Raw genomic sequence first — 25,940 nt, forward strand, 5'->3', positions numbered from 1 at the left:
CGTCTGTCCAATTGGACGTCAGTCCAATGACGTGTTGTAGGTGAATTGGGTAAGCTAAATTGGTGTGATTGAGTGTTTCCCAGTGATGGGTTGCAGGTGGAAGGCCATCAGCTGAGTAAAACGTGCTGGATAAGTAAAAAGAAAATGATGTTTTTATTAACATATTTGCCATAGTCCTTTAAATGCTTTGACGATTTTGTCAACAAAAAATGTTTTTTTAGCATTTAAAAACGTATTTGTTATTAAGCGACAATGAGAATCAGCATGTTGCTAATTGTTTGCATAAATATGTCACACTAAAGCACAATGAAAGATTGTTTCCCCCAAATGTTGACATTTTATTTTACAAAAGTTTTTAAAACATTAATGTAGGCGCTTTTGTTTATAGAATTACGTCAAATTTCATTAGATTTAGATGCTAAATACTACATAACTTTCATAAGATATGAGCCTAAATGACCACAAGACCAACGTTTGTGATCTACGCAAGTCATATAAGCTTTGCGCTAATTTCATGCACGCCCCGCCCCAAGAGTGACGTGAAATGGAAACGTACTCCCTTGAACCCGCATCTACGCAGTCATTTCCAAACACGCGGCGAGAAGCGCAAGAGAAGCCCGCAGACAGCTTTCTCTCACACACATACATACACACCAAAGACTTTTACGTTCACAAACACAGCTTTAGAATACACAATGACAGAAGAAAACATTTCTATAGAAGATGTAAAGGCGTCAAATGGCGAAGCGCACCTGGACGTTCCGCCGCACGCCAACGGCTTGAGTGAGCACCGGAGGAGCGAGCCGGAGAGCACCGCGCAGAAAGTGAAGCGCTTCGTCCTGGCCAATCTGTTGGTCATCCTCACTGTGTCCGCGGTCATTGTCGGCGTACTGATCGGCCTCGGGGTGCGAAACGCCGGGTTGAGCCGCACGCAGATTATCTACTTCGGCTTCCCCGGAGAGCTGCTCATCCGCCTGCTTAAAATGATCATCATCCCTCTGGTGGTCTGCAGTCTGGTGTCCGGCGCGGCCAGCATTGACCCTAAAGCCCTGGGCAAGCTGGGCGGCTGGGCGATGCTCTTCTTTCTGGTGACCACTCTGATCGCCTCTGCCATCGGCGTTATTATGGCGTTCATCATTCACCCTGGCTCCAGCGATGGCAAGATGTCCCAGCTCAACGCGCAGGACGACAGCTCGGTTCCCGAAGCCAAAGATGTCATCGATTCATTTCTAGACCTGATAAGGTGAGTCGGTAACGCGGTGTTGACGTAAAATGTACTTTTAAGTTACACGTGTTTTTTGTACTATACTTTCGGGCTTTTGTTTCGGAGTTAGTCACACGACGTTTATAACCAGTTTTTTGTTTGTTTTTGGAGTAACAATTTGAGCATTGTTACATACATTGTATTTCATACTTCGTTACCATGTGGCAGTGGAATGTCACTGAAAGAGCTGTTTCAAAGAACCGACTCACGGAAATGATTCAATGATTTACCTAACAGGAAGAGGAAAGAATATATTTACTCACGCACGTCACCAAACAAGAAATAGTAAGTTAGATACAAAAATAGCTTTATGTAACTACAATCAAAAAGTTCTTCCGAAAAATTACAAATGTCTACATGAACTGAATCGCAGCTGTCACCGACGTTACGTATATTCTCAGACATTGTTGTTTAAAAACTATCTTGAGTATGGCATGTGTTTATAATCACTTATTTAATCACTTTCTTTTCATTAAAGTCACTCATTGTTTTTTATTGGTTGTAAATCCCTAAACGAGCATTGTTTTGACCATTTTTTATAGCATGAGCCGCGTGACGTCAGTTGACATGTGCTGTAAACGGGCTCTTGAGTTGCATCAGATGCGCGCTCGCGTTGGCGCGTTTAATCCCCCTCTGAAGAGGATGCATACTTATGATCAGCGAAAATTCATCTGTCATTAATAGTTTCCTTCTCTGGTTGGTACTTTCCTCAGCTAGAGGAAGTAAATACCGTGGTTGTTTTAGGGTATATTTCGAATTGGGGCACTAATAATTATTCTAAGTTAGTTGGACACGCCGATGAAGGCAGTTGTTTATTCTTAGAACTGAGGCGAGCGTCGTTTGCGTTCCTCAAGAAAACCTTAGGCAGACCGACTGTGGGTGGGTTTTGGGGTTTGGCTCTGTTGTCATGTAAACAGGTCAAATTTCATCGTGTTTTTTACAGAAGACCCGAAGAGAACATTCTGTTCCTTTTCATTCGAAAACAACAACAACTAAATACATTTTGTCAGAGGATTGTTTTGCCACTGTTTAAGAGTAGCAGGCTAATATGACTGTATACCGACTATAAATATTTACACTGACACAAATTAGGGTGACCTGACCCAAGGGAAATGTCACTCAGCTGACAGACGGAAAAAACACAAAATGAGCTACATACTACTTTTACAGATAATTATTTAGTTTGTTACTTCATGTTTGTCCCATGTTAAAGCAATACACCTCATCCACTTTTTGACGTAGAAATCATTCACTTTTTTCACAACACTTTCCTCTTAATCTTAGCTATTTATTATGAATTTCAGTTTCAAGACTGGTCCTAAATTTTTTTTTGCATAATTATAGAAGCGTTAGTTTGCGAACAGATGTCCATTCATTGTCATGTGATCAAACAAGCTAAACAGTCAAAGCCTGATACAATAACAATTTATTGTGCAACAGTAAAAAAAGTAATAGACCCTAACAGTCTCCCTGATGGTAGATCTGTTTTAGTTTAGATTTATTTGTCATTTGATAGTTCAGTTTCGCCAAAAGTAATCAGAATTCATAAATCATTATATTTTGATATATATATATATATATATATATATACATATACATATATACATATACATATATATATACTGTACAAAGCTATGCAAATGGTTTATGCTCTTAAAAACTTAATATATATCAAAATCATTAATGCATTAGATCAGTTAATTTGTTTGCATATGATTTTGGATGGCTCATACGTTTTTTGATTAAAAAAAATACTTCAACTTAAGAAACAAAAAAGGCTTAATGCAATGTTATTTTTAAATCAGGTTTACTTTTATATTCTTTAATGAAAGGGGTTTAGTTTTTTTAAATTATTATTGCAAATAATATAATAGTATTTGATGCAAAGTTAATGATAAATGAATATATTACTACTTCTGTTATTATATCATTATATATTTTATGATTATTGATTATAATAAAAGTAACAAACCTGAAATGGAAAAAAGTCACAAAGCTGTTTAACATGTCATTCCATTTGTAAGAATAATAATAATAGACAGTATGATGATGACGGTATTAAATGCTTAAATCAGATGATTAAATACACAACAAATAAGTTTAAAAATGCATGTAAAAAATCTGATCATCAATGCAAATAATCTAAATGGCTTTGTACATTATTATTATTTTTTAAATAAGCAAAATTTATTGCAATTTAACAAAACAGCAAACCCAAACTTGCACACTAAACGTGGACTTGGCATCTCTCCCATTCCACTTGTATTGACCGTTTTTCGAGTCAAAGATAGAATCCCAATTTAAAACCAAGCTGAAAAATTTTCTCTTTTGTGTCTCCAGTGGAAATCAATGAGGCGGCATGTGCTGTCCACACAAGGGCAGCTCTGTAATGCTCAGACACAGTCATGCACAATAGAAGCAGGGTTAATTAGGCAGCTGATGTGGCTTGTGCCATTTATCAAAGGGGCTTCTCCCTTGGAGGTTTTCCATGTCATACAGTTACAAAGACCACCACGGCGCTCTATTAATTTCACACTCTTAAGCTCTGCGCTCACTCAGCTGGACCGTGTTTCAATAGTCTACACCCATTAGGTTCTGGCATGTGTAGTATAGATCTCTTGGCTTGGCACATCTTTTTTTTAAACTCTCGTTTAGTTTTTTCTTTTCCTGAAGGATAATTTTGTTTTATCTGTAGTTGTATTGTCTTATCAGGTTGGAGTCTGATAAAACACAGACATGTTGTGAAACAAGCTCTCATACCTTTGTGTTACGCAAATAAAAATATAATGTTTATCGTAAATCTAATGTCTTGTTGTTGGGAACTAATCTGAGCTTCCTTTTCTGAAATATTTTGAAGAATGTCCAAGCTTTTTTTTTATTATTTATTCAAAGTGACCATGGGATGTTTATATCATCATTAAAATAGGACGAAAAATGACCAACATGGTGACCAAAAATTGTAACGAGTTGGTTACTAGTTACTAGTTAGAAGAGTGTTTCCTAGTGATGGGTTGCAGCAGAAAGGACACATGTTGGATAAGTTGGCAGTTTATTCTGCTGTGGCAACCTCTGATTATTAAAGGCACTAAGCTGAGAAGAAAATAAATGAATGCATTTTGTTACTTTTCCAAAGAAAAATTTTAATGCTAGCATTAATGCCCTTAAATTGTCACTTTAGTGCTTCATGGAAAATACACTGTTGATCAACTTCACAGTTTAAAATAAAAAGATAAACTTGTATAAAAAGTAAGTTTTTAAAGACTAATTTATTTAAGTCAGACCAGCAGCACAAAATAAAAATGTCACAAGGATAAACCAGCTGAGTAAAATATTCGAAAAATTAAAGTTGTTTCAGCGTCATAAAAGTTGCCGTTTTTATCCTTTAAACACATTCCTTCACAGCTTGAGTATGAAAATAGCAACAATATATAACAATCACAAAACCATTATGAATAAATGAAAATAATCTGAATTATCATTCAGAATCAATTTAGTGAAGCTCAGTACCAAAAAAAAAACAGCTATTATAGACAATCTTAAATTTTATGCATTTTAAACTAAACAAGAACACACAACCACAATGTGATATGTTAACAACTTAAAACTTAACAACTTAACTGGAAAGTAATCTGTGTATATTCAAAGCAAAATCCGCTGTTGTGTAACAGCTATAAAAATATGTAAAACAATAAAAAATAAATCACAGCATTTTTTTCTGTGCAATACGACACTATAAATAATAATACAACACTATTAAATAACGTGTTCTGAAATATAACTTGAACATATCAGTTTTGTTAAACGGATAACAAATGTGGGATTATTTATTTGAAACAACCATAGTAGTATTAGAAATAGTAACGTTAATAGTCTCTCACGCGGATGCACACTAGGCCTACAACATGAGCAGACTATCACTCTCGCACGCGTACGTGGCCTCTTTCGTGCACACCCAGTGTCTCTGCTTTCACTTTACTTTTGTCCAGTCTCGTACCACGATGCATCTTCTTTTTGTAGTTGGCATCCACCAATCCTACAGTGCATCGCTGCTGTAAACAGGATATAGGCTAGAATGCATGCAGGCAAAATGAATTAATTTACCAAGTAATAGACAAGCGCATAATATTGTAACAATAACACTACGTTTAAAAAGTAATGATACGGTATTATTTACTGTCAAAAGTAGTGCTGTTTTAGTAGCACATTACTAGTAACACCTTATTGCTCAACACAGGTGACCAACACGTCTTATTTAAAATGTACAGAAATTTGCAGAACTAACTGAATTTAAATGGATATGTCCCCAAACATCTAAATTATTTTATGATCTACCCACCATTTACTTGTTTGAGTTTCCTTCGTCTGATTGAACACAAATTAAGAGATTTTGAAGAAAGTTAGAAACTTGTAGTCATTGGCTTAGTAGTTTACAGTACTAGTACCAGTATACAGCATTGTTCAAAATATCTTCATTTGTGATCAACAGAATAAATTCAAAGCTTTTAGATCCACTTGAGGGTGAGTAAATAAGTACATTTTATTTTATTTTGTTAATTAGCTATACTATAAGACAGGGGTGTTTAAACTCCTGGAGAATTTAGTTCTAAACCTAATTAAAGACTACTGAAACGCCCCTGCCATAAGATATTAAAATTCAGGAATGGAAAACAGCAGCTTGTACATTTTTCTGAAGTTCTCTTTTTGCATTCTACTGTCAAAAGCAGGTCAGTTATATTTGGAATGACACTTAAATTGATTCACACTGATTATATCTAAATTCTTCCTGTACTTAATTTGTTTGCTTTTTTGAACCTGAAAATCACCTTCTGTTTCCCCAGCATAGCCTTTTTTGTGTGTGTACACTTTGAGATTTATTTTAGATGGGACAAAGTCAGGGCATGGTCACATTTGTGCGTTAATCGTTACTTTTAATATGTCAACAAACGTCAGACTTTAGCTAAATCTTTGACGAAAGTTACAGAAGGTGTGTGTAATGCCACGTTTTATTGACATCCTGTTCGACGTGTCACACTATTTACACGCCTACACCAAAAACAAGAATGTCCATGACATCTTACATGCCATACTTGCTTTGTGCTGAGTCATCAAATTGTCAGCGTTTGTCGCTTTACCATATCAACAGCTGTAAATGGTTTCAAAAAGTGCTCGGCCCTCTGTAATTCTATAGGAAACATTGTGAGAACATCAGAGCATCATTAGTCAAGTATTTCAGTGGCGTAAACCGGTTTTACTGGTTTTGTAATGCTGTTTTCTCTGCGTTTGGATTTCATTGAGGAAATTTCAATTCTTTCCATTTAGACAAAGGAAATTTGGGGTGTTCACAACCCCCTGCTATAGGCACTTGGCAGTGATTGCTCTCTGGGAAAAAGCCTGTTGCACAGCACAACAATTTTTCAGCTAGTTTTCTCTCAGTTTTCCAGTCTCATCTTGCTTCGGCTACTAAGTTATGATATACTGTCCTCCATAGATCTTCAAGGCTTCTTTAGGCGTCAAAAGGTATAATTGCTGCCCATAGGGACCTTTCCATCAACCCACAATTTCCAGACCCATACAGAATCTTGTCTGTATTTTTTTTTTACTCTTTTAATTAGTTGTTTTTGTAAATTCTATTCACACACAGATGTTTTACACAGAAACACAGTTGTTTCTCTTGAACATACAATGTTAGCATGCATCATACCAGGGATTATATTTCCTTCTCATTTGAACACTTCTTTTTTATCAAATGTACAGCATATTAGGGTCAGGGATGCAGGAATATCCCTGAATAAATGTCTTGTTTTTATTATTAATCCTCATCTCTAGGCAGGTCCTAGTGCTCGTCTAGTTCATCTCCCATTGTGGGCAATAGGTTATGGGGGTAACGTGTGGAATTGGGATTAGTAGAGGCATATAATCTGACTAAATTCTCCAAGTTATTTCCACATGAGACACCTCGTGAGAGCAGGCCTCTCAGGGATTGCTTGATCTGGACTTTTTATTATTAATTTGAGAGGGGTAGAATTGGATCTTTGTTCTCTCACCACCTTGTGGCTAATGCCCAAGATATAATTTGGTTTTGATGTGAAAGCTCAGTGTATATATGCAGCTAGATGCACAGCCTTTTTAATTATACTTCATTTGATACTGTGTCAACATGTATTTGTTTGCAAGAACGTTAGAATGTGATTTTTGACTGCTAGGTTTTTGTTTTGGACAAGAAATTTATCAGAATAGACGCTTTTCCCGACCCACGAATGACAGACAAAAAAACAGAAAAAAATAATTTAATAAATATAATATAATAATAATATAATAAAAAAAATAATTGACATTGCACCTAGCAGCACTTATACCATTATAGTTACAATTTCTCTTTTTGAAGGCCATTCATTAAAGGTTCAGGACACCCTGAAGAACTTTTTTTTATATTAACAGATGTGTGTGTGTTGAGCATCAGTTAAGACAATGTTAGCACCTGTCACCTTTAATTGTAGGGAAAACTGGATAATTTTGAGCTTTTGTCAGCTAATTTTAGCTTCCGGGTTTAAAATGATTTTTGGGGCGGGATCAAAATCGGCGACGTAGCGCAGTACTGCAAGTGCAATGATGACGCGTCGGTTTCTCATTATTATTCATAGCGGAGTTTTCATATCCTTTGAGAAGAGCCGGCTGCTTAATTATTCATGAGAGCACGTGCTTTCCGAAGGCAAGGCAGACCTGCCAGTTTCAAGCAAGCTGTGAGACACGGACCCACGGCACGAAGTAGCCGTTCATGAAGGCTCGTATGTGTTTGTTTCCATGATCCACGGGGTTTGTTGCATGTTTTTTTCCCGCGATCTTGTCAGGGCCAATCATACAGCAAAGCTGTGTGTGTGCTGCAAGCATTTTTGTCGGGAGAGCAGTACGAGAATTGAAGAATGGCGGACGTTGATTTATCAGAAGTTCATTCACATTCAGACACATCGCTGTGCTGCTGTGTTTGCCTAAATCCTCTATATTACCAGCAGGGCTAATGGTTAAAATAGGAGACCTGCTGCACTGAGTCTGCATTCAGATCTATAATTTAGACCCGGGGATTGAGGGAGAATCCTCATTTATAGTGGCCCTTTTAAAAAAAGATCTGCATTCCTATTGGTCAAGGTAACAGATTTGACTGAAACAGTTCCAGACATGGTGTTAAATTTGTATTGACACGCTGTAGGAAATAAAACTCCATATTCTGGCCTCTCGATTCCCATTGTTGTGCATTAATCACTTTCTATGTTCTATGTTAAGAAAATGGAGGTCATCATAGACCCCAGGTCAGTGAGCGATAGTAGCTCTGTTGTGGTTCATGATAAAGAAATTAAGCAGGTTGATTCATAAATATTTAGCGGTGAAAATTGATTGTGAACTTAATTGGCACTTTCAGGTGTCAAGTCTTTGTGTAAGAATTCATCAGAGATTACACATTTTATAGACTAAGATTATTCGGAGTGAGTAGCAGCAAAATGCAGACTTTTTATAAAGCAACAATAGAGTCTATCTTAAGATATAGGATTATTGTTTGGTTAGGGAATCTGACAGTAAAAATGAAAACCCAAGTAAATAACCTGATAATCGTGGCAGGAAAATCATGGGAATTAAGTCACTTGGTTGTGCACAATCCAACAAGCTTTTATCTAATTCTTCACATGTGCTGTCTTTGGAGTATGAGGTGATGAATTCTGGCAGAAGATACAGGATCCTGTTATGCAAGTACAATAGATATAAACATTCTTTAGTTCCTTTTTCAATTAAGTTGATCAATGAGCAAGTAGGGAAGGATGGTCAAAGATTAAGATAACGGGATTGGTTGGCGCAACAGAGGGCAGTGGGGCACATTGTATTTTATTTTTTATATACATATTTTTTAAATTACTGATTTTATGGAATCGTATTTATATTAGGAGTTATTTTAAGATTAGATTTTAATGTGTGTGTATGTTACATGTTGTTTGTTGGTGTCTATGTACAGCAGAACCTTTTTTCTAATACAAATTCTACGGGAGACAATAAATTTTGCCTTGACCTTGAAGACCCTTTGTCTAATTGACTGTGGCAAAATTGGCCAAAGTTGTGTCTGACCTTGGTGTAAGTGCTTGTCGAAATAAATATCTGTTGTGGAGTCTCATCTAGGCGACGCAGTGGCACAGAAGGTAGTACTGTCGCTTCACAGCAAGGAGGTCGCTGGTTCGAGCCTCAGCGTTTTTGTGTGGAATTTGCATGTTCTCCCTGCGTTCGCGTTGGTTTCCTCTGGGTGCTCCAGTTTCCCCCACTGTCCAAAGACATGCGGTACAGGTGAATTGTGTAGGCTAAATTGTTCGTTGTGTGTGTGTGTGTGTGTGTGTGTGTGTGTGTGTGTGTGTGTGTGTGTGTGTGTGTGTGTGTGTGTGTGTGTGTGTGTGTGTGTGTGTGTGTGTGTGTGTGTGTGTGTGTGTGAGTGTGTTTGGATGTTTCCCAGAGATAGGTTGCGGCTGGAAGGGCATCCTCTGCATAAAAACGTGCTGGATACTGGATAACGTGGTGGTTCTTTCTGCTGTGGTGACCCGGTATTAATAAAAATACATAGAGAAAAAAAACGTAGGGTCACCAACCCTGTTCCTGTAGAGCTACCTTCCTGCCAAATTCAGCTCCAATACTAGTCGAACACACCTGAACCAATTAATTAGGACCTGAAGCAGCACTTGATAATTACAAACAGGTGCGTTTGGTCAGGGTTGCAACTGAAATCTGCATTAGCATATATGGTTGTGACAGACAAAGGAGACTTTTAAAAACATGCAGTGTTGGTGGTTCTCCAGGAACACCCCATGAGAATAAGTAGTGTTACAGGCAGGCATTTGGACCTGGGAAGGCTGTTAGTTGGCTGTAGTGCTACACAACTGAATGCTACATTTACTGAGGAATATTGTACATGAAGCTATTCTGTACTCACATTTGCAGTTTGAAGTAATCCACAATCGTTAATCTGAATCATAGGTAAAATTTCTCATCAGATTGCTGACCTGATTTAAGTAGGAGCTAACCATTCTGCGCTTCCTTTAGTCTCTTGAACGATTCTGGCAAAAATTGGAATTACGATTTTTTTTTTTTTGCTTAAAATCAAGATCACGATTTTCTCAAGATTCTGTAAATGTAAAATAAAAGTTAATAGGATAAGCCTATTATTGTTTATTCTCTCACCTATTTCAAAATGGTAACAATAATAATATTAGGCCCATGTGTAGGTCTGTTGCTTAAAATGCTAAATTTTGTATAGTCATAATGGTGGACTTGAACAGACTTTCGATATGTCCTGTTTGTTAATTCACAGTAAAATGATGACATCAGAATATAACTATTCATAAAGTTGATTTGTTATATTTAAGACATGTGCTTGTCATCTGTTATTGACAACATCACTAGACCATTTGTTTTCACAGGTAAAATGAGATATTTGTCATTATCAGATTCCTTCTTGCATTATATTCAACATTATATATAGGCTAGGGTTGTTATACTGACACAGTAAACATTTATTTTCATGCACAACACTGTGTTCGCTATGAAAGAAAAAACATCAAATGCTTGTCGAAATCATAACTCTAAAATGCGATGTGGTCATTCAAATGATGTGCGCACAAGTTTCACTTTCACTTCTGAGTGCGGCTCATGGATGCTGTCACTATGAGGAAAAAACACATACAAGCAAATCAAACCTCCCGCACGGCCCTCAAACGATCTCTGTGCAACAAACTGAACGTTATTTACAACTTCATTATCTGTTATTCACAGCCTATACAGGTCCACTAAAGTGTTCACTTAAGTAGGCGACATGCTTGCATGTGTGCGTTCTCGGAAGTAAATAAACAGTGCTTCAGCTCACTTGTGATTTTGTGGCCATGAATACATCATTACATGAAGACAGAAATAACATTTTTGGGTGAAATATATCTTATAAATATAGTAAGTGACACTTTTAACGCCATTAAAAGGTGTTCAAGTTCCTGTGAATACTTGTGCGACTGCCTTACTTCTCTCCTTACTTTGAAAATATAGTTGGCTGAATCATAGAAAAAGCAGAATTAAGATTGTGTGTAGGGTGTAATTGAGATTGTGATCTTTTTATTAATCATGCAGCCCTACGCTAGAGTTGAGCATGCAAAATACAGCGCTGCATAAAAAGGTGGGATAAAACAAGATGATTAGACATTGGAAAAATAAGCGATTGCTTTATATTTTACATTTCTGTAAAGTGAGTTCTTGTTTTAATCTTCTATTGGTCTCTTACAATCTTGTAATCTAATTTTGCTGGTTATCAATCTAGGCGTGGGCGGGTATATAGTTCTGATGGTATGATAACCTTGAATAAAATACAATGGTTTCTAGTTATTGTGATTCATTCATTTATTCATTTTCTTGTCGGTTTAGTCCCTTTATTAATCCGGGTTCGCCACAGTGGAATGAACCGCCAACGTATCCAGCAAGTTTTTACGCAGCGGATGCCCTTCCGGCCACAACCCATCTCTGGGAATCGTTATTGTGATTACTACTCTAAAATAGGTTCTTTGTAAATGGCTGGTAAAAATACTTTTCCCCCTTTGAACACAATATATTTTATTTTGAGAAACATTTCAAATATTTTTTTACAGTATACATGTCAGGCTAAATAATTCAAATGAATCTTTGACTTCTGCTGTCATCATTAGTTTCGAAAGCACAGATTTCTTTATGTGTTAAAACAGCATCTTTAGATATCTTTTCTGCTGGAAAAAAAAACTTTATAAAAAAATAGTATATATACCATAGGAATGGTATAACAGAAAAATTTGGAGGTTTTAAAACCTCCTAATACTTTTACAAACTGCGATTGAACCTTGAAAACGGTCATCGTGTCTACACCAATCTTAACTTTGGAATGCAGCAACATAAGATATTTGTCGAACAAGCTTGCATTTTTCAGGCGGTTGCATTCGTATGCATATGAATGGAAGTCTGTGAGGCCAAGTGTGACCATTTACACTTTGTCGTACACCCAGAATAACAAAAACCCTGACATGGTTGACCATTTATTTTGCAGAAACCCTACTGTGATGCAATTGTTTAATTCATTGGCATCTGGATTGAAAGTCAAAGACCTGAAACTTCTCTCTTTGTTCTTTCAGAAACATCTTCCCATCTAACTTGGTTGCAGCTGCTTTTCAGTCGGTGAGTTTAACAAGCTTTAGTTTAACATGAAAAAACAACTTTTATGTGTTGTGGTTTGTTTGATTCTAAACGTTTCTTCTTCTTCTTCTTCACAGTATGCCACTGGTTACAAGTTTGTCAAAAATGATACCAACTCTAGCGTCTTATTGGAAAAGGTAAATTCTTTTAGTCTTAATACAGTAGTTAAAATAATAGAAATATGTCTTGTATTTAAAATATAATGTTTGTGCAACTTTTTTTAATGTAAGAAACATTAGAAAACTTTATAATAAAAGTATTTATGTACGTATGTACAGTGCAGGGTTTACACAGGTTCTTATAGTCTATAATTTGAAAATAGAAATTTAAGGCCATAAAGTCTTAAATTCGCTGTTCTAGGTCTTAAATATTTTTGCACAGGTCTTATTTTTCCAATTTCCATGTAACACTACATCTAATGCTCATTTAAATTCTTTTTTGTTGTTGCTAGGTTTTCGTGATGTTGTAGTTCTTTATTTCACTAGTCCAATTGTAATTTGCGGTATTGCAACTACAAAAAATGTCAACTTGCAATAGTCAATCTCAGTGCGCGCGGAGAATATGAAGTCATCGCTGTGTTTGCGTAGGTTCGCTGTGGGTGCGCACCACATGATTTTAGCTGGTGGAGTATGGCAATATTTCACTGACAAATGTCATAATGGCAGTATTACAAGTCGGGAGGGTATTCATGGAATACTACAGAGCGAATTCCTGGACAAAATTTGTGTTTCCTTCTTTTTTCGTGCTTTTGCTCTCCAGAGATGCTTCAGCATATTGTAGTATTAAGAATAGTAAACTGATAAAATTAAATACAGTGTAGTTTTACTACAGTAAAGTGTGGCAAACTGTAGTATAATATACCATATATTGTAAAAAAAAAAAAAAACTACAGCACTGGGTAATTTGTTTATAATACACTTGTTGTGTTACCATAGCAACTATCGTATTACGACAACAGATTAATTGAAGTACTTTACTGCACTTTTCAAAACACTGTACAGCAGAGACTAGTTCACTTTATTTTAGTTAATAGTACTGTAGGCTATAATACCTTTTTAGGTTTTCGTCTATTTTCTATCACAGTTACATTTCTGCTTGCATTAGTTATATTTAAAATTTTATTTTATTATTATTATTATGGTGCACCTTTCGGATGTTTAATAAATGTTTTTAAAATAAAACTATTCTATGTGTGTTTTTTAGTGTTTGAAACTGGAAATATCTCATCATATATCGCCAAAATGTTATGGTTTATTAGATTAAAAATGTAATATGTAAATCTATTTCAGTATTTTGATTATTGGTAATAAATAGTGTACTGATATAAATCATATCAAAAAGCTTGAAAGGAAGAGGGAAAAGTGTACTGAGAACAATCAAGATAATTTGTGCGGGAAAGTGCATATTTGAGAGTGAGAAATGGGCTCAGGAATGGGCTCTTGACTTATAATACTACGCTCACAACATTTATCAGTGGAATAATGCTGTAGCGAAGCTAATGGAATTTTTTGACACTCTGGTGAACAGTTTGCTCGGCGTCGCATTTGATTTGTGTTGAATAAGATACAGTTTTAGGAAACTTTGTCTGAAACGGGTAAGTCTGTACTGACATCTTTGTGATCCGTCCATGCGTGATCATAGGGAGAACCAGATGACCAATAATTCTTGGCTAGAAATTGCAACAGCCATGGGATAGGGGGAAGGTTTTTGTAAAAGTTTGAAAAACCTAAGAGATGAGTTTGTTAAAACAAAAAAAAATAATAATTAAATAAAAAATAAATAAATAAATAAGATGCCCCCAAAAACATCTTCAATGATATTAGTGACTGTTTTTATTCATCTGATTTTACTGTCTTTTTCTTTTGACCCTCCCCTTTCATGTAAAAAAAAAATATCTCAATGGTGAACGCGTCAAGTATAAAAGCCACGTCTGTTTCGTGAGGTGTGCGATGCGGCCAGGTGAAAGTATAAATCAGCATTAAGATTAATCAGCATTAAGTTTGTTTTTTCTGTAGTTCAATGGTGCATCTAACCTTCTGTACTGTTATAAAGTACAATATAAATACACTTATCTTACCACTAAATTTGTGATTTTTACATTTTCTCTCGCATGTTTTTGACATTGCAATATAGTTCTTAAATTTAATACTTAATGGTTTTAAAAAGGTCTTAAAGTTTTACATTTGACATTATGATATCTGCAGAAACCCTGACAGTGTATATCTTTTTGAATTAAATAAAAAATGTAAATCTTAGTGGTTTGATAGGGTTTTGTAAATTATGGATTTGCATTTTAGGTTCCAGTCGGTACAGATGTGGATGGCATGAACATTCTGGGTCTTATTGTGTTTGCCATGGCCTTTGGTGTGGCTTTGAGGAAGCTTGGAGAGGAAGGAGTGATCCTTATGAAGTTCTTCAACTCTTTCAATGAGGCCACCATGGTGCTGGTCTCCTGGATCATGTGGTAAGGAAACATGATGTACTTTTTATTGATTTTGCTCCAGATTTGATTGTATTTTGAAGCCCTATCCATTAATCTCTTTGCTTTTTATCACACCATATCATCATTTCTACAGGTATGCACCTCTGGGTATTATGTTCTTGGTTGCTGCCAAGATTGTGGAAATGGAGGATGTTAGCTTGCTGTTCACCAGCTTGGGGAAGTACATCGCCTGCTGTGTCATTGGTCATGCCATCCACGGGCTCCTCGTCCTTCCTCTCATTTACTTCATAATTACACGGAAGAACCCCTACACTTTCTTGCTGGGATTGGTCACTGCTTTGGCTACTGCATTCGGAACCTCCTCCAGGTAAACGAACAACTGCTGTTTCAATAAATAAAGGTTCCTTTTTCACATTCGCACTTCCATGAATTGGTAAACTGCAAAGAGAGATTCTTAAGAGTATTCATTTTCAAGGTGAATCTATCTGTTTTAGGTTTGCATAATACTGGGAAAATATTCTGTATTGTTGAGCATCGTGATAGCGCTAATAATTATGATGTAACATTTCCCTAGAAAAATTGTATTTCTTTATTAGTTTTTAGATCATTTAAGTATATTAAAAATAAACAGGTAAAGGTTTTTTCCAATCTTATTCATTCTAATTCTGACTACAAAACTTTGTCAAGGGGCAACGCAGTAGTTAGTGCTGTCGTCTCACAGCAAGAAGGTTGCTGGTTCGAACCTCGGCTCAGTTGGCGTTCTGTGTGGAGTTTGCATGTTCTCCCTGCGTGCACGTGGGTTTCCTCTGGGTGCTCTGGTTTCCCCCACTGTCCAAAGACATGTGGTACAGATGAATTGGGTAGGCTAAATTGCCCAGTGTGTGTGTGTGTGTGTGTTTCCCAGAGATGGGTTGCGGCTGGAAGGGCATCCGCTGCGTAAAAACGTGTTGGATAAGTTGGCGGTTCATTCCGCTGTGGCGACCCTGGATTAATAAAGGAACTAAGCCGACAAGAAAATGAATGAAACTTTGTCAAGGTACAAACATTTAGTCTTTAAAACACCAATAAATAAATAAAAACCTCAGGAGATATTTTTGAATCTGATTGGCTGTTATTTTTCTCTCTTCTCTACTCTAGCCATTGGTATTTATTTTCAACTGTGGGTTCATCTTTGGGTCTCTCCAGCCAATAGCAGAACAGCAATTTATGGGGAGGTGGATATTATAATATAAATATTAGTGCTGTCAATCGATTAAAAGAAATTAACTAATTAATCGCACCTTTTTTTTTAATTATTCATGATTAATCGCATTTAAAATACTGAAACTTGTAATTTTGGCTATTCAAATGTAAAATTAATGTAAACGCAAGACAAAAACTATTTAAATTCAAAATATAATTGTTTATTAGAATTAAAATTCAAAATATAAATGTTTAATAGAATTTTTGTTTAACTTGTAACACAGATTTCTTCATGTAAACAACATACCCACAATAAACCATCAAGATCCTGGCTTGACAGCCATATTTATTAAAGAAATTAAAACACAGGCATGTTAATCACATTTAAATTTCAAAACAATCAATGCCAATAAAGAAAACATTGATTTCCATGTTGGATTCTAAGTGGACTGCAAAAAAAAAAGCCAAAATACAGGAATTGCAGATATGGAAAATGAAAAAATATAATAATAAGCTATAGAATACAAACTGTTGCACTCATTGTAAAGTTTTATTGCTGTGAGTTGAGAACATTAATTATAGAGTAGAAACAATTTTGCTTAATCCTTCTTTACATTCATCCAGTTGCTAAGACTAGGAGTGTCCCGCAAGTGCACAGAGACTCCCAAATGCCCGCAAATGAATGATAATTTCTCGCAAACCGGTCGTTAAATACATTGCACACCCCTCTTCCCCGCATCCCTCCTAGCTCTTCAGGTAGCCTATGTCGTGCACAACTCACCCCCACCGTCCTTCAGGTACGTCTCACGCGCACACGCCTCTTTCTGTTCGCCATGCGGTATCAACAACAGAAGTCGAAAGTAAAAAATGAAACACCCGAAATTGCATGAAACTTTGGAGAGCCTGGTGATGCGACTAATTGTTTTATACTGAAACTTGCCTTCAAAAAGTGCTTTCTTGGTCTTATCCACATTTCTTGCATGTTAAACACACGTCCACCACAACAGGAAGTAAAAAAAATCTGCAACTGTGTTAATTGCATAAATTTTTTTTACGTGTTAATTATTTAAAATTAATCGCATGCGTTAACGCACTAATTTTGACAGCGCTAATGAATATAGATAGTAAGGCCCTTATATGATTGGGCAAATGTAGATAAGCAATGCATACATTAAATGTAATTCCTCACACGTCTGCAATACTTTTATTACATATACCATTATCGTGATAACGATAATTTTGCGATCTTTTGAGCAGCCATAGTTTATAAATGTACATCTTTTTTCATTTCAGTTATGAAGTATATTATTGGGTTACTTAATACAGTCAAAGTGATACTATATGCAATGTTGTATTCTGATTACAATATTGGTGTGATATTACTTTTCTCTGGAAAAATGCTAGTTTTATCAGCAATTTAAAAAATCCATTAGTATGTAATGATAGTACTAAAATAAATGTGTAATAGATGTCAAGGTCCACACATTTAGATTTTAAAATACTTTGAATGACTAAATTACTCAAAGCAGACATTCATATTCTTACTGGCTGTTGTTATTTTCATTGCTTCTCTTTACTGCCACAATTAGTATTTATTTTCAGCTCTCTGCTCTGTGGCACTCCGTTCACTGTTGGGACCAGTTAAGCCAATAGCGTAATTGCACCAACTAGGGAGGAGGGTATAAAAATAGTAAGGTCCCTTCTGATTGGTCAGATTTGGGTAAACAACCTATACATGCAGCACACAAATAACATTTTATAAACAATCCCGTGCAAATGTCAACAATGCCATGAAAAATGTTTTCGCCAAAATAGCAAAACCCTTGGTAAGTTTTTTTTTTTTTTTTGTGTAGGCTTGTATTTTACAGTACTGTAAAAACGTCTTTGGTTAATACAATATAACTGTTTGAAAACATTGACAAAGTCACAAAAGTGGCAATTTCACAACTGTCTAGGGCTGTGATGGTCACCGCGGGGGTCAGTTTCCACCGCGGTTGTCCATTGCCACCGCCGGTAGTATGTGACGTCACGCACTTTAAAAGACAAATTAGATATGTTGCCAAGTATTACATTTCTGTTAGAATATAACATTAGGTGTGATTCAGCAAGTTCAAGTTTAACTTTGAATCTTGTTATAAAACGAAATCTTACCACTGGGTACATTTTGGACCGACTGAGATAGGTGAACCAATTCATTTGGATTAAGCTTTTTGTAGGGTTTGTTTAAAAAAAGTGTTTCTAAAGTGTTTTTAAAAAAAAGTCCAAACACTGAAGAGCAAATCCATTGATGAAACCCTCTTCTGCACGATTGTGAAAAAGGATCTTTGCATTTGCGATACAAGCACACCGTCTAAACGTGTTTTGCTGGAAACATTATAACCCCAATTAGGTCTTCACTTAAACCGGACAAAGTCAACATGTTAGACAAAATTTTTTAAATATGACTAAAAAACAAAAAGTGAAGAGAACCTACGCTGTTTTTTTTTTAAATTTCTGACTTATACTGATACTAGTAGGCTAATATTTTTGACCTCTTATAATTATTACTATTTATATATTACTGATTTGTGCCATTTAGGCTATTAGTGAAGTTCTTAATGTAACATTTAATTATTATTATACTGTTTCAAGCAGTTAAAGTTATTTAATATTTAACTACAATATTTGTAAGCTGTATTGTGTTGTTTTATTAGTTGTTCAAAAATATACACGTACATTTATACGGATGTTTTAGTAATCAATATTTAATTAAGCTATAAATTATTCCTTTTTACATAAAATGTAAATTAACTTAGGTAGGCTAATTTATTTGTTGGTGTTATGGGAGGAACATTTTTGCCAGTGAATAATGTTCTCACCACTTAAAAAAAATAAATAGGCAAGATAAACAAAATGACTTGCGGAAAGTATGCAATAATAAATGCAAGCTTTTAATCATTCTTCATAATCTGATTCGTACATGCAATAAACCTAGACTATATTGCGCCGACAAAAACAATCCTTAAAACAAAGTCTAGAGAGAGAAGAGTTATTAATATGCAATTAATATTAATTAGTGATCATAAACACGAATTCCGTTGTATGATAAACGCCTTCACAATGTCATGTCTACAATCTTTTCTGAAGAACAGATAATCCCTGTTATCGCCATCTCCCCAGCCAGGTTTTCATCTGTTTTTTTTTTCTTCTCGCTACAAACAAATGATCAGCGCCAGACCAGTGGTTTAAGTTATATTTTACACCTTATTTCTTTCCGTTTTATTTCAAAAAACAAATGTTTAAAGTTTTGTATTGCATATTTATTAAAGATTATCATTCAGCCTACCTGCAGCGCATACGAGAGGCTGATGCAGCAAATCCCCTTTACTCATGCACTATACCCATTTCATTTATGACACTGTAAACTTGACTTCGCAGGCTGATCATCTTTAAACTCAAAAGGCATTTCTAAGTGTACTAACCTAAGACTACTGCTGCATAATGGGATGTTTCTTATTACAACTGTTAGCGATGTTAAAATAAAATCAAACATTAAAAAGGCATTTTATCAATTGTATAGCTTAGTTTGAAAAATAATGAATATAATAAATTATATTATTAATTGTAGTGTAGACTACTGTGCAGTGTCCAACAAAATATTTTTATTAGGTTACTCGACCTATCCCCAATATAGACCTATCCCCTAACTAAAAAAAGAATGTGAAAATGACAGGCAGTTGCGTCTCTGCTATAATGTATTTAACGACAAATTTTTTTTGCGTGTTTTTTTGTTTTTCTTTAGAGATCAAGACCACCGCAACACCGGCGGTTGTTGGTGACTTACCACCGCGGTTGTAAAAAATTGCCATGGTCACAGCCCTAGGTGTCACATCTATAGCGAAGATTTTTTTTCTCATAAATGCAAACAATTTAAAATAAAATAGTCAATCAATTTTGTTCCATTGTAAGCCAGCTATTATCTTTTTGATTAGTATTACTTCTTTGGAGTTGTGCATTTGAATTCAAAGAACTTCTACAAAGTTGTATACTATAAATTTAAAGACGTTATTGGTCACAACTATAACACGTTTATTTTTCCTTATTTAAAATGTAAAAAAAAACTTTTACAGATTGATATTTTTCTGGTCCCATATAAATCTGTGGTTAGTTCTTTTAGTAAATATAAACAGATGTTTCAATATTATGTTAGCACATACTTTGTGTATTTATGTTAAGTTTTTACTGAAAATGCTGGAATTACTCTTATCTCACCTCTCTGCAAAATGGATATTTCAAATACCATTATTGCAGAAATGAGTTGTGATACAACAAAACAAGATGCTGGGTGTGTTCACAGTGTAGTTCATTTGAGAAAGTGTGAATGCTGTTATTTTAATCTAGAGACTGCTCAAAAGATAGATCTCTGTCTACTTCCTTGCACACTATGTTGGGTAACCAAAAATATGATCACAACATGTACCAGAGACAAAAATAGGACATGATGCCACAACATGCAACCTTTAAAAGGACAAAATGATCATGTATAACAGTATTAGCGTTCACATTTGTTGTGTTGTATTGTTGAATGGTAAATTTGTATCTGTGATTTACAGTGCGTTCCACTAATGTTGACGGCCTTGGTAAAAGAGCAAAGAAGGCAATGATAAATGTTTTTATTTACTCTCTTAATCTTTAGCTTAAACTTTAAACAAAAATATGTTAAAAATGGCCTCCATCAGGGTAAAAACTCAAATTCAAGTCAACTACTCTCTGTGCTGTTGGTGTGCCTGAAAAAAGTGTGTGTGTGCTGCAACTTATGTGCACACACACTTGTTGTGTGTCTTCATTTCAAATAACAGTCTTGTATGTGCAAATAGGTTTATACAGCTTCACAAAAAAGTAGGCCGAACATGTATTTCCAATTAGCATTTTTGTTAATACTTTAAACAGCAAATGGTTCAACAACATACACATAGCTCATGTTTATCAAGGGTGCCAATATTAATGAAGAACACCTATAATTGCTTTCGAAGCTTAAATCGCTGTAAATTGACAATTTTGTTATTGTTTTTTTTCTTCCCAGCTCTGCAACATTGCCCCTAATGATGAAGTGTGTTGAGGAAAACAACGGCGTGTCCAAGCACATCAGTCGCTTCATCCTGCCCATAGGTGCAACCGTCAACATGGACGGAGCTGCATGTTTCCAGTGCGTCGCTGCTGTGTTTATCGCTCAGCTGAACGGGATCCCACTGAACTTTGTGCAGGTCATCACTATCCTGTGAGTACACGGACTGTTGTTTACCTTCATACTGCTGCAGTCTGAGGCTTCAGATTGACTTTATCATCATGTGTGTTAGTGTGACTGCGACGGCGTCCAGTGTGGGGGCTGCTGGGATTCCTGCTGGAGGAGTGTTGACGCTGGCCATCATTCTGGAGTCAGTGGGGCTGCCAACCAATGACCTGTCCCTCATCCTGGCTGTGGACTGGCTTGTGTGAGTGTCTGCTTGATGGGATTGTGTGGTGTGGGAAGGTGGGGAGTAATTATGATGACAAATTAAAATTGAAAAAAAGTAGTACAATTTATTCAAATTAAATGAATAACAAAACAATGTTAATAATAATGAATGCAATTAATTTGAATTAGTATTACAGGTTTTGGCTGGACATATATATTTTACATTTAGTGTTATATTTTGCTAAAATTCTGGACACAAATCTGTAAAATGACATGGGTATGACACGGGTATTACAAGAACTTGTTGTAATATGAGAACATTGCGGATGTTATTTCTCAAAAAGCTTATTAATGACACAGAATGAGGTTTTTTTTTTTGCAGAAAGTTTTACTGAAAGTTTTTTTTGTGAGGGTTGGTTTTAGAGGTAGGGTGGGATTGGGCAAAGAGATAATACAGTTTGTACGGTATAAAACAATGGAAACCTATGTAATGTCTCCACATTTCACAAATTTCACTCTAATTTCTGATGCACAGCATTTTTTTATTGCAAAAGCATAAAGTATAAAATCAGTGCATAATATATCAAATCAGTGTGAATTCAATGAAATAAACATTGACTTGCTCTAAAATAAAACAAGTAGTTCATTTAGTTTTTACTTACTGAAATATTTACTATAAGAAATACAAAAAATATATTTTTTCTATAGAAAATTACATGGATTGCTAAATAGATATTGTTTTTAATTATTTAATTTTTTCACTTTATGGGATTTTTTTCAGTTTTCCTTTCTGATATTCTGGTTTTGTTGATACTTTTGATACTGGTTGTTTGTTAGTTTTACAATAATAGTCATGTGAAATGTTTCATCTTTAAAGGGCCATGAAACCCCCTCGTTTCAGCAGGATGTTTTCACACCTCTAATTTAGAAAAAGCCAGAAAAGTCGGCGTGTCCAGCTCTGTTTAGGGGGGAGTGTCGGAGGAGCAAAAGAGGGATGGTGTTGGAGTGTCGGTTTGACCACACGCTGAGTTTCAGCGTCAAAACACACACACACAGGGGAGAAAGTGACTGTGTTTATATGGACATCTGTAATCGAATTATTTGCCAAATTATTAAATGGTGGACTTTAACTGCAGTTTGGCTCTTTCATTCAGGGAATTCATTCATGCCCCTCGTGACAAACAAGATATTTGATTCGAGGAACTGCTGTAAGCGTGTATTTTTCATGCAATGTTATTATACCGCACAGCGAATGAGAGAAAAAATAAACTCTGCCTTTCTCTGTAACAAAAATGCACTCGGCAGGTAAGCCACATGTGTTATTCCGGTCTCAAAATGCGGTGAAAATCCTACACGACGGTAATATTTTGGTTGTGGTGCTAACATGTTTACACTCGGTGTAATAGTTAGTTCGATATGAATAAACTGAATAAACAAAGACCATTGGTCGCTCACTTACCAAAACTAGAACCGCGTCTTTATTAAGAGGAGACAAGCAGCGAATCCGGATCTCCATTTGCAGAAGAGAAAAGCTCTCGGGTAAACAAGTTATTGTTGTCGCACCGCATCGTGTACACTGTAATCCACACGTAGTCCAGCTGCACTCTCACAGAGAGAAAATAAAAACCAAACTTGACTTCAGCAAATTATGAAAGCAACACTGCACGCTTGTTTTACCAACACAATGTGGCGTCTCTGCCGTCTACACTGTAAAAATAATGAATATTAATGAAGTTGCACAATAGAGCGCGCTAATTGGTTTGAACCAAGCCTTACTCATGCATTAATGCAGCACACTCGGAGACGTAATACGGGACGCCCTGGTACAGACGTCCAGTCTACACGCTGGAATACACGCTAAGATCTCATGGCCGTGACGCAGCTTCAAAAATTAGTTTCAAACCGGAAATACGAATTTGCTCGAAATAACGCAAAAACTACCAATTTTCACTTTTTAGTGAGATATATGTTTCCTAATAGTGTTTATAGCAGTGTGGGACACATATACGACTGTCAACAGCTCAAAAAATGTGTTTTGGTGTTTTGTGACCCTTTAAACTCTGGAATTTATGATTTGTATATTATCTTCTAAAAAGTGTTGTAAAATATGAGTAAATCTTTTAAAATGTAATTGAAAATGTAAAAAAAAAAAAAAAAGCTTTTATTTATCTTTTATCTTAAATTTATCTTTTTTTTCTTCATTTAGTGATCGCACATGCACAGTCATCAATGTTGAAGGTGATGCCTATGGAGCAGGTCTTCTCCAGTATTTGGTTGATCGCCATCCCAACAAAAACGAGGAGGAGGAGCTGGATAAGATACGAGTAGAAGAGGATGATGCCACTCCCAAACCAGAAATTCGTCCACTCATCGAAAAACAGGGCAACTTTGAACCAGAAGAGGCCGCTGGACCCAAACCTTGTGAAAAAGAGTCCGTCATGTAGACTTTTCTGCAATATTCCAACACACTTTCCTACCAGCTTGATCACACCAAATCAGTCTCTGTCTACACTGAGACCAGGAACAGAGGCAGGCTTAGATCAAGACAAAACAAAGACTACGTCATTTTGACCTTCTTCTATGCCCAGCTCTTCATGAAGAGTCAAAACCTATGCACATTTAGGTGAGGAAATGCTTGAATTATTTATTAGATCCTGGTCAAACATTTTTGGCATTTTTCTTTTTCCTTTTTTTATGTTTGCTTAAGTCCTTTTAAATCCGGCCTTTTAAAATACTGCTATTATCTATGATTTAATTATTATTATTATTATTAATATTATGCATACCCCTAATTATTCTGAATATGCTCCTAAATGAAAACTCAGCTGTTTTAGTGCAAAATATTTTCCTGATATAAGCCAAAGCACATGCAGAAATAATCTTAAATCCTTCCCTTTCTAACACAACACACACATAATATAATGGCGCTCTGAAATACCTCATTCCTGCCGATTCCCTTTAAAACACCTCAGATGCCGGTCACACTAACAAGTGCTGATACTCTATCTATTAAAAAATGTTGCAGGAAGCCTTGAACTTTGACTGTTAAGAGCTGATTTTTGCCTTCTTCGTCTTTATGCCTACACTAATAAATGTCAGCAATGGTCAAGTTATGTTTGAAGGTTAATGCCGGCACAATAATCTATGGGTCACATGCAGAGAGTACGCCTTGTGTCTCAAAGCTTCAAGGTTGTTTGTCTGAGACTGTGGAAATGGCCTTGAGGCTGCAGGTGAGAAAGCTCACTGTGTGCAGGTCCATGTCTGCACACAAAAAAGGTGGGATATGCTCAAGTTTTGTTCCGTTTTAGATGAATTCCAATGATAAGGAAGTGAATCTAGACGGAAACAGATTTTTGTTTTGTTTTAAAGCTAGCATGAGATTAAGCAGCTTCTCCTTTGTGTGGTGTATGAATGTTTGTTTGAAACACTTTTTTTTTTCTGTCGAATCTACACTCAAAATAATGATTTTTGATGCTTGTTCAAACTCCTTATTTAAAATGCGCTGAAACACATGTATTTTGGTGTTCAATCCACTTAAATTTATTTTAAAAACAATTAAGTTAACTTAATGGATTTGTGTTGGGACAACATGAAGGTATTGTGGAATCCAGAATTTTTGTTCTACTTTGTTTTCGGTTTTAGAAATTTGTTTTAAAAAAGAAACATTTGCTAATCTTTTTATGGTCAAGTATACAGAAATGAAGTCTAACGTTTTGTGTTTTAATTTTATTAAAAAAAAATTTATATTGCAGAAGAGCACAAATATAATATGCCTGCTGTTTTCTGAAGGTAGATATTGTGTAAGAGTAAATAGTTTTAAATGGATAGTTCAACCAAAAATAAATGTTTACTCACTATTTACTCACTTTCCAAACTTGTTCGAGTTTCTTTGTTCTGTTGAACACACACATATTTAGAAAAATTATGAAAACTGTAACCATTAGCCCCTTTCACACATAAAGACCTTTCCAGAAAATTACCAGCATTTTTTTTCAGAAAAGGATCATGTGTGATTGTTTAAAACAAGCACAGCCTTTTAGAGCTCATTTTTGGTTAATGATGTCAGAATTTACTGGTATTTTACAATAGATGTGTGAATTTGTCTTTTCCGGAAAAATTCCGTAGCCTTCTTGTTTGTACCAGTAAAGTCATTCCAGTAATCTACTAGATATTTACCGGTATCACTGTGTGATGAGTTGCAGCTATTAACTTTAATAGTTGAAAAAGCAAACACTATTAAAGTCAAGGGTTACTAGTTTTAGTAACAAAAGAACTCAAACAGGTTTGGGACAAGTGAAGGGTAAGCAAATGATGATCTGTTTTGGGTAAACTATCCCTTTAAACACCATTTACTGTTGAATATTTAACTGTAACTACTAGTTTGACTG

At 35.7% G+C, this 25,940-nt stretch overlaps 1 protein-coding gene across 1 annotated transcript; it reads left to right on the forward strand.

The window, feature by feature from the left end:
- Positions 1–677: 677 nt before the first annotated feature.
- On the forward strand, positions 678–24,005 carry slc1a5 (solute carrier family 1 member 5). Its single transcript, NM_001190755.1, has 8 exons — positions 678–1,243; positions 12,433–12,475; positions 12,571–12,630; positions 14,791–14,957; positions 15,070–15,303; positions 21,181–21,375; positions 21,455–21,589; positions 23,759–24,005. Exons 1-8 carry the CDS (start codon positions 696–698, stop codon positions 23,994–23,996), a joined length of 1,620 nt encoding a protein of 539 aa, NP_001177684.1. The 5' UTR covers positions 678–695; the 3' UTR covers positions 23,997–24,005.
- Positions 24,006–25,940: the final 1,935 nt, after the last annotated feature.

This window comes from Danio rerio, chromosome 15 (assembly GCF_052040795.2).
Source record: "Danio rerio strain M-AB ecotype USA chromosome 15, GRCz13ab, whole genome shotgun sequence".
Lineage (NCBI taxonomy): Eukaryota > Metazoa > Chordata > Actinopteri > Cypriniformes > Danionidae > Danio > Danio rerio.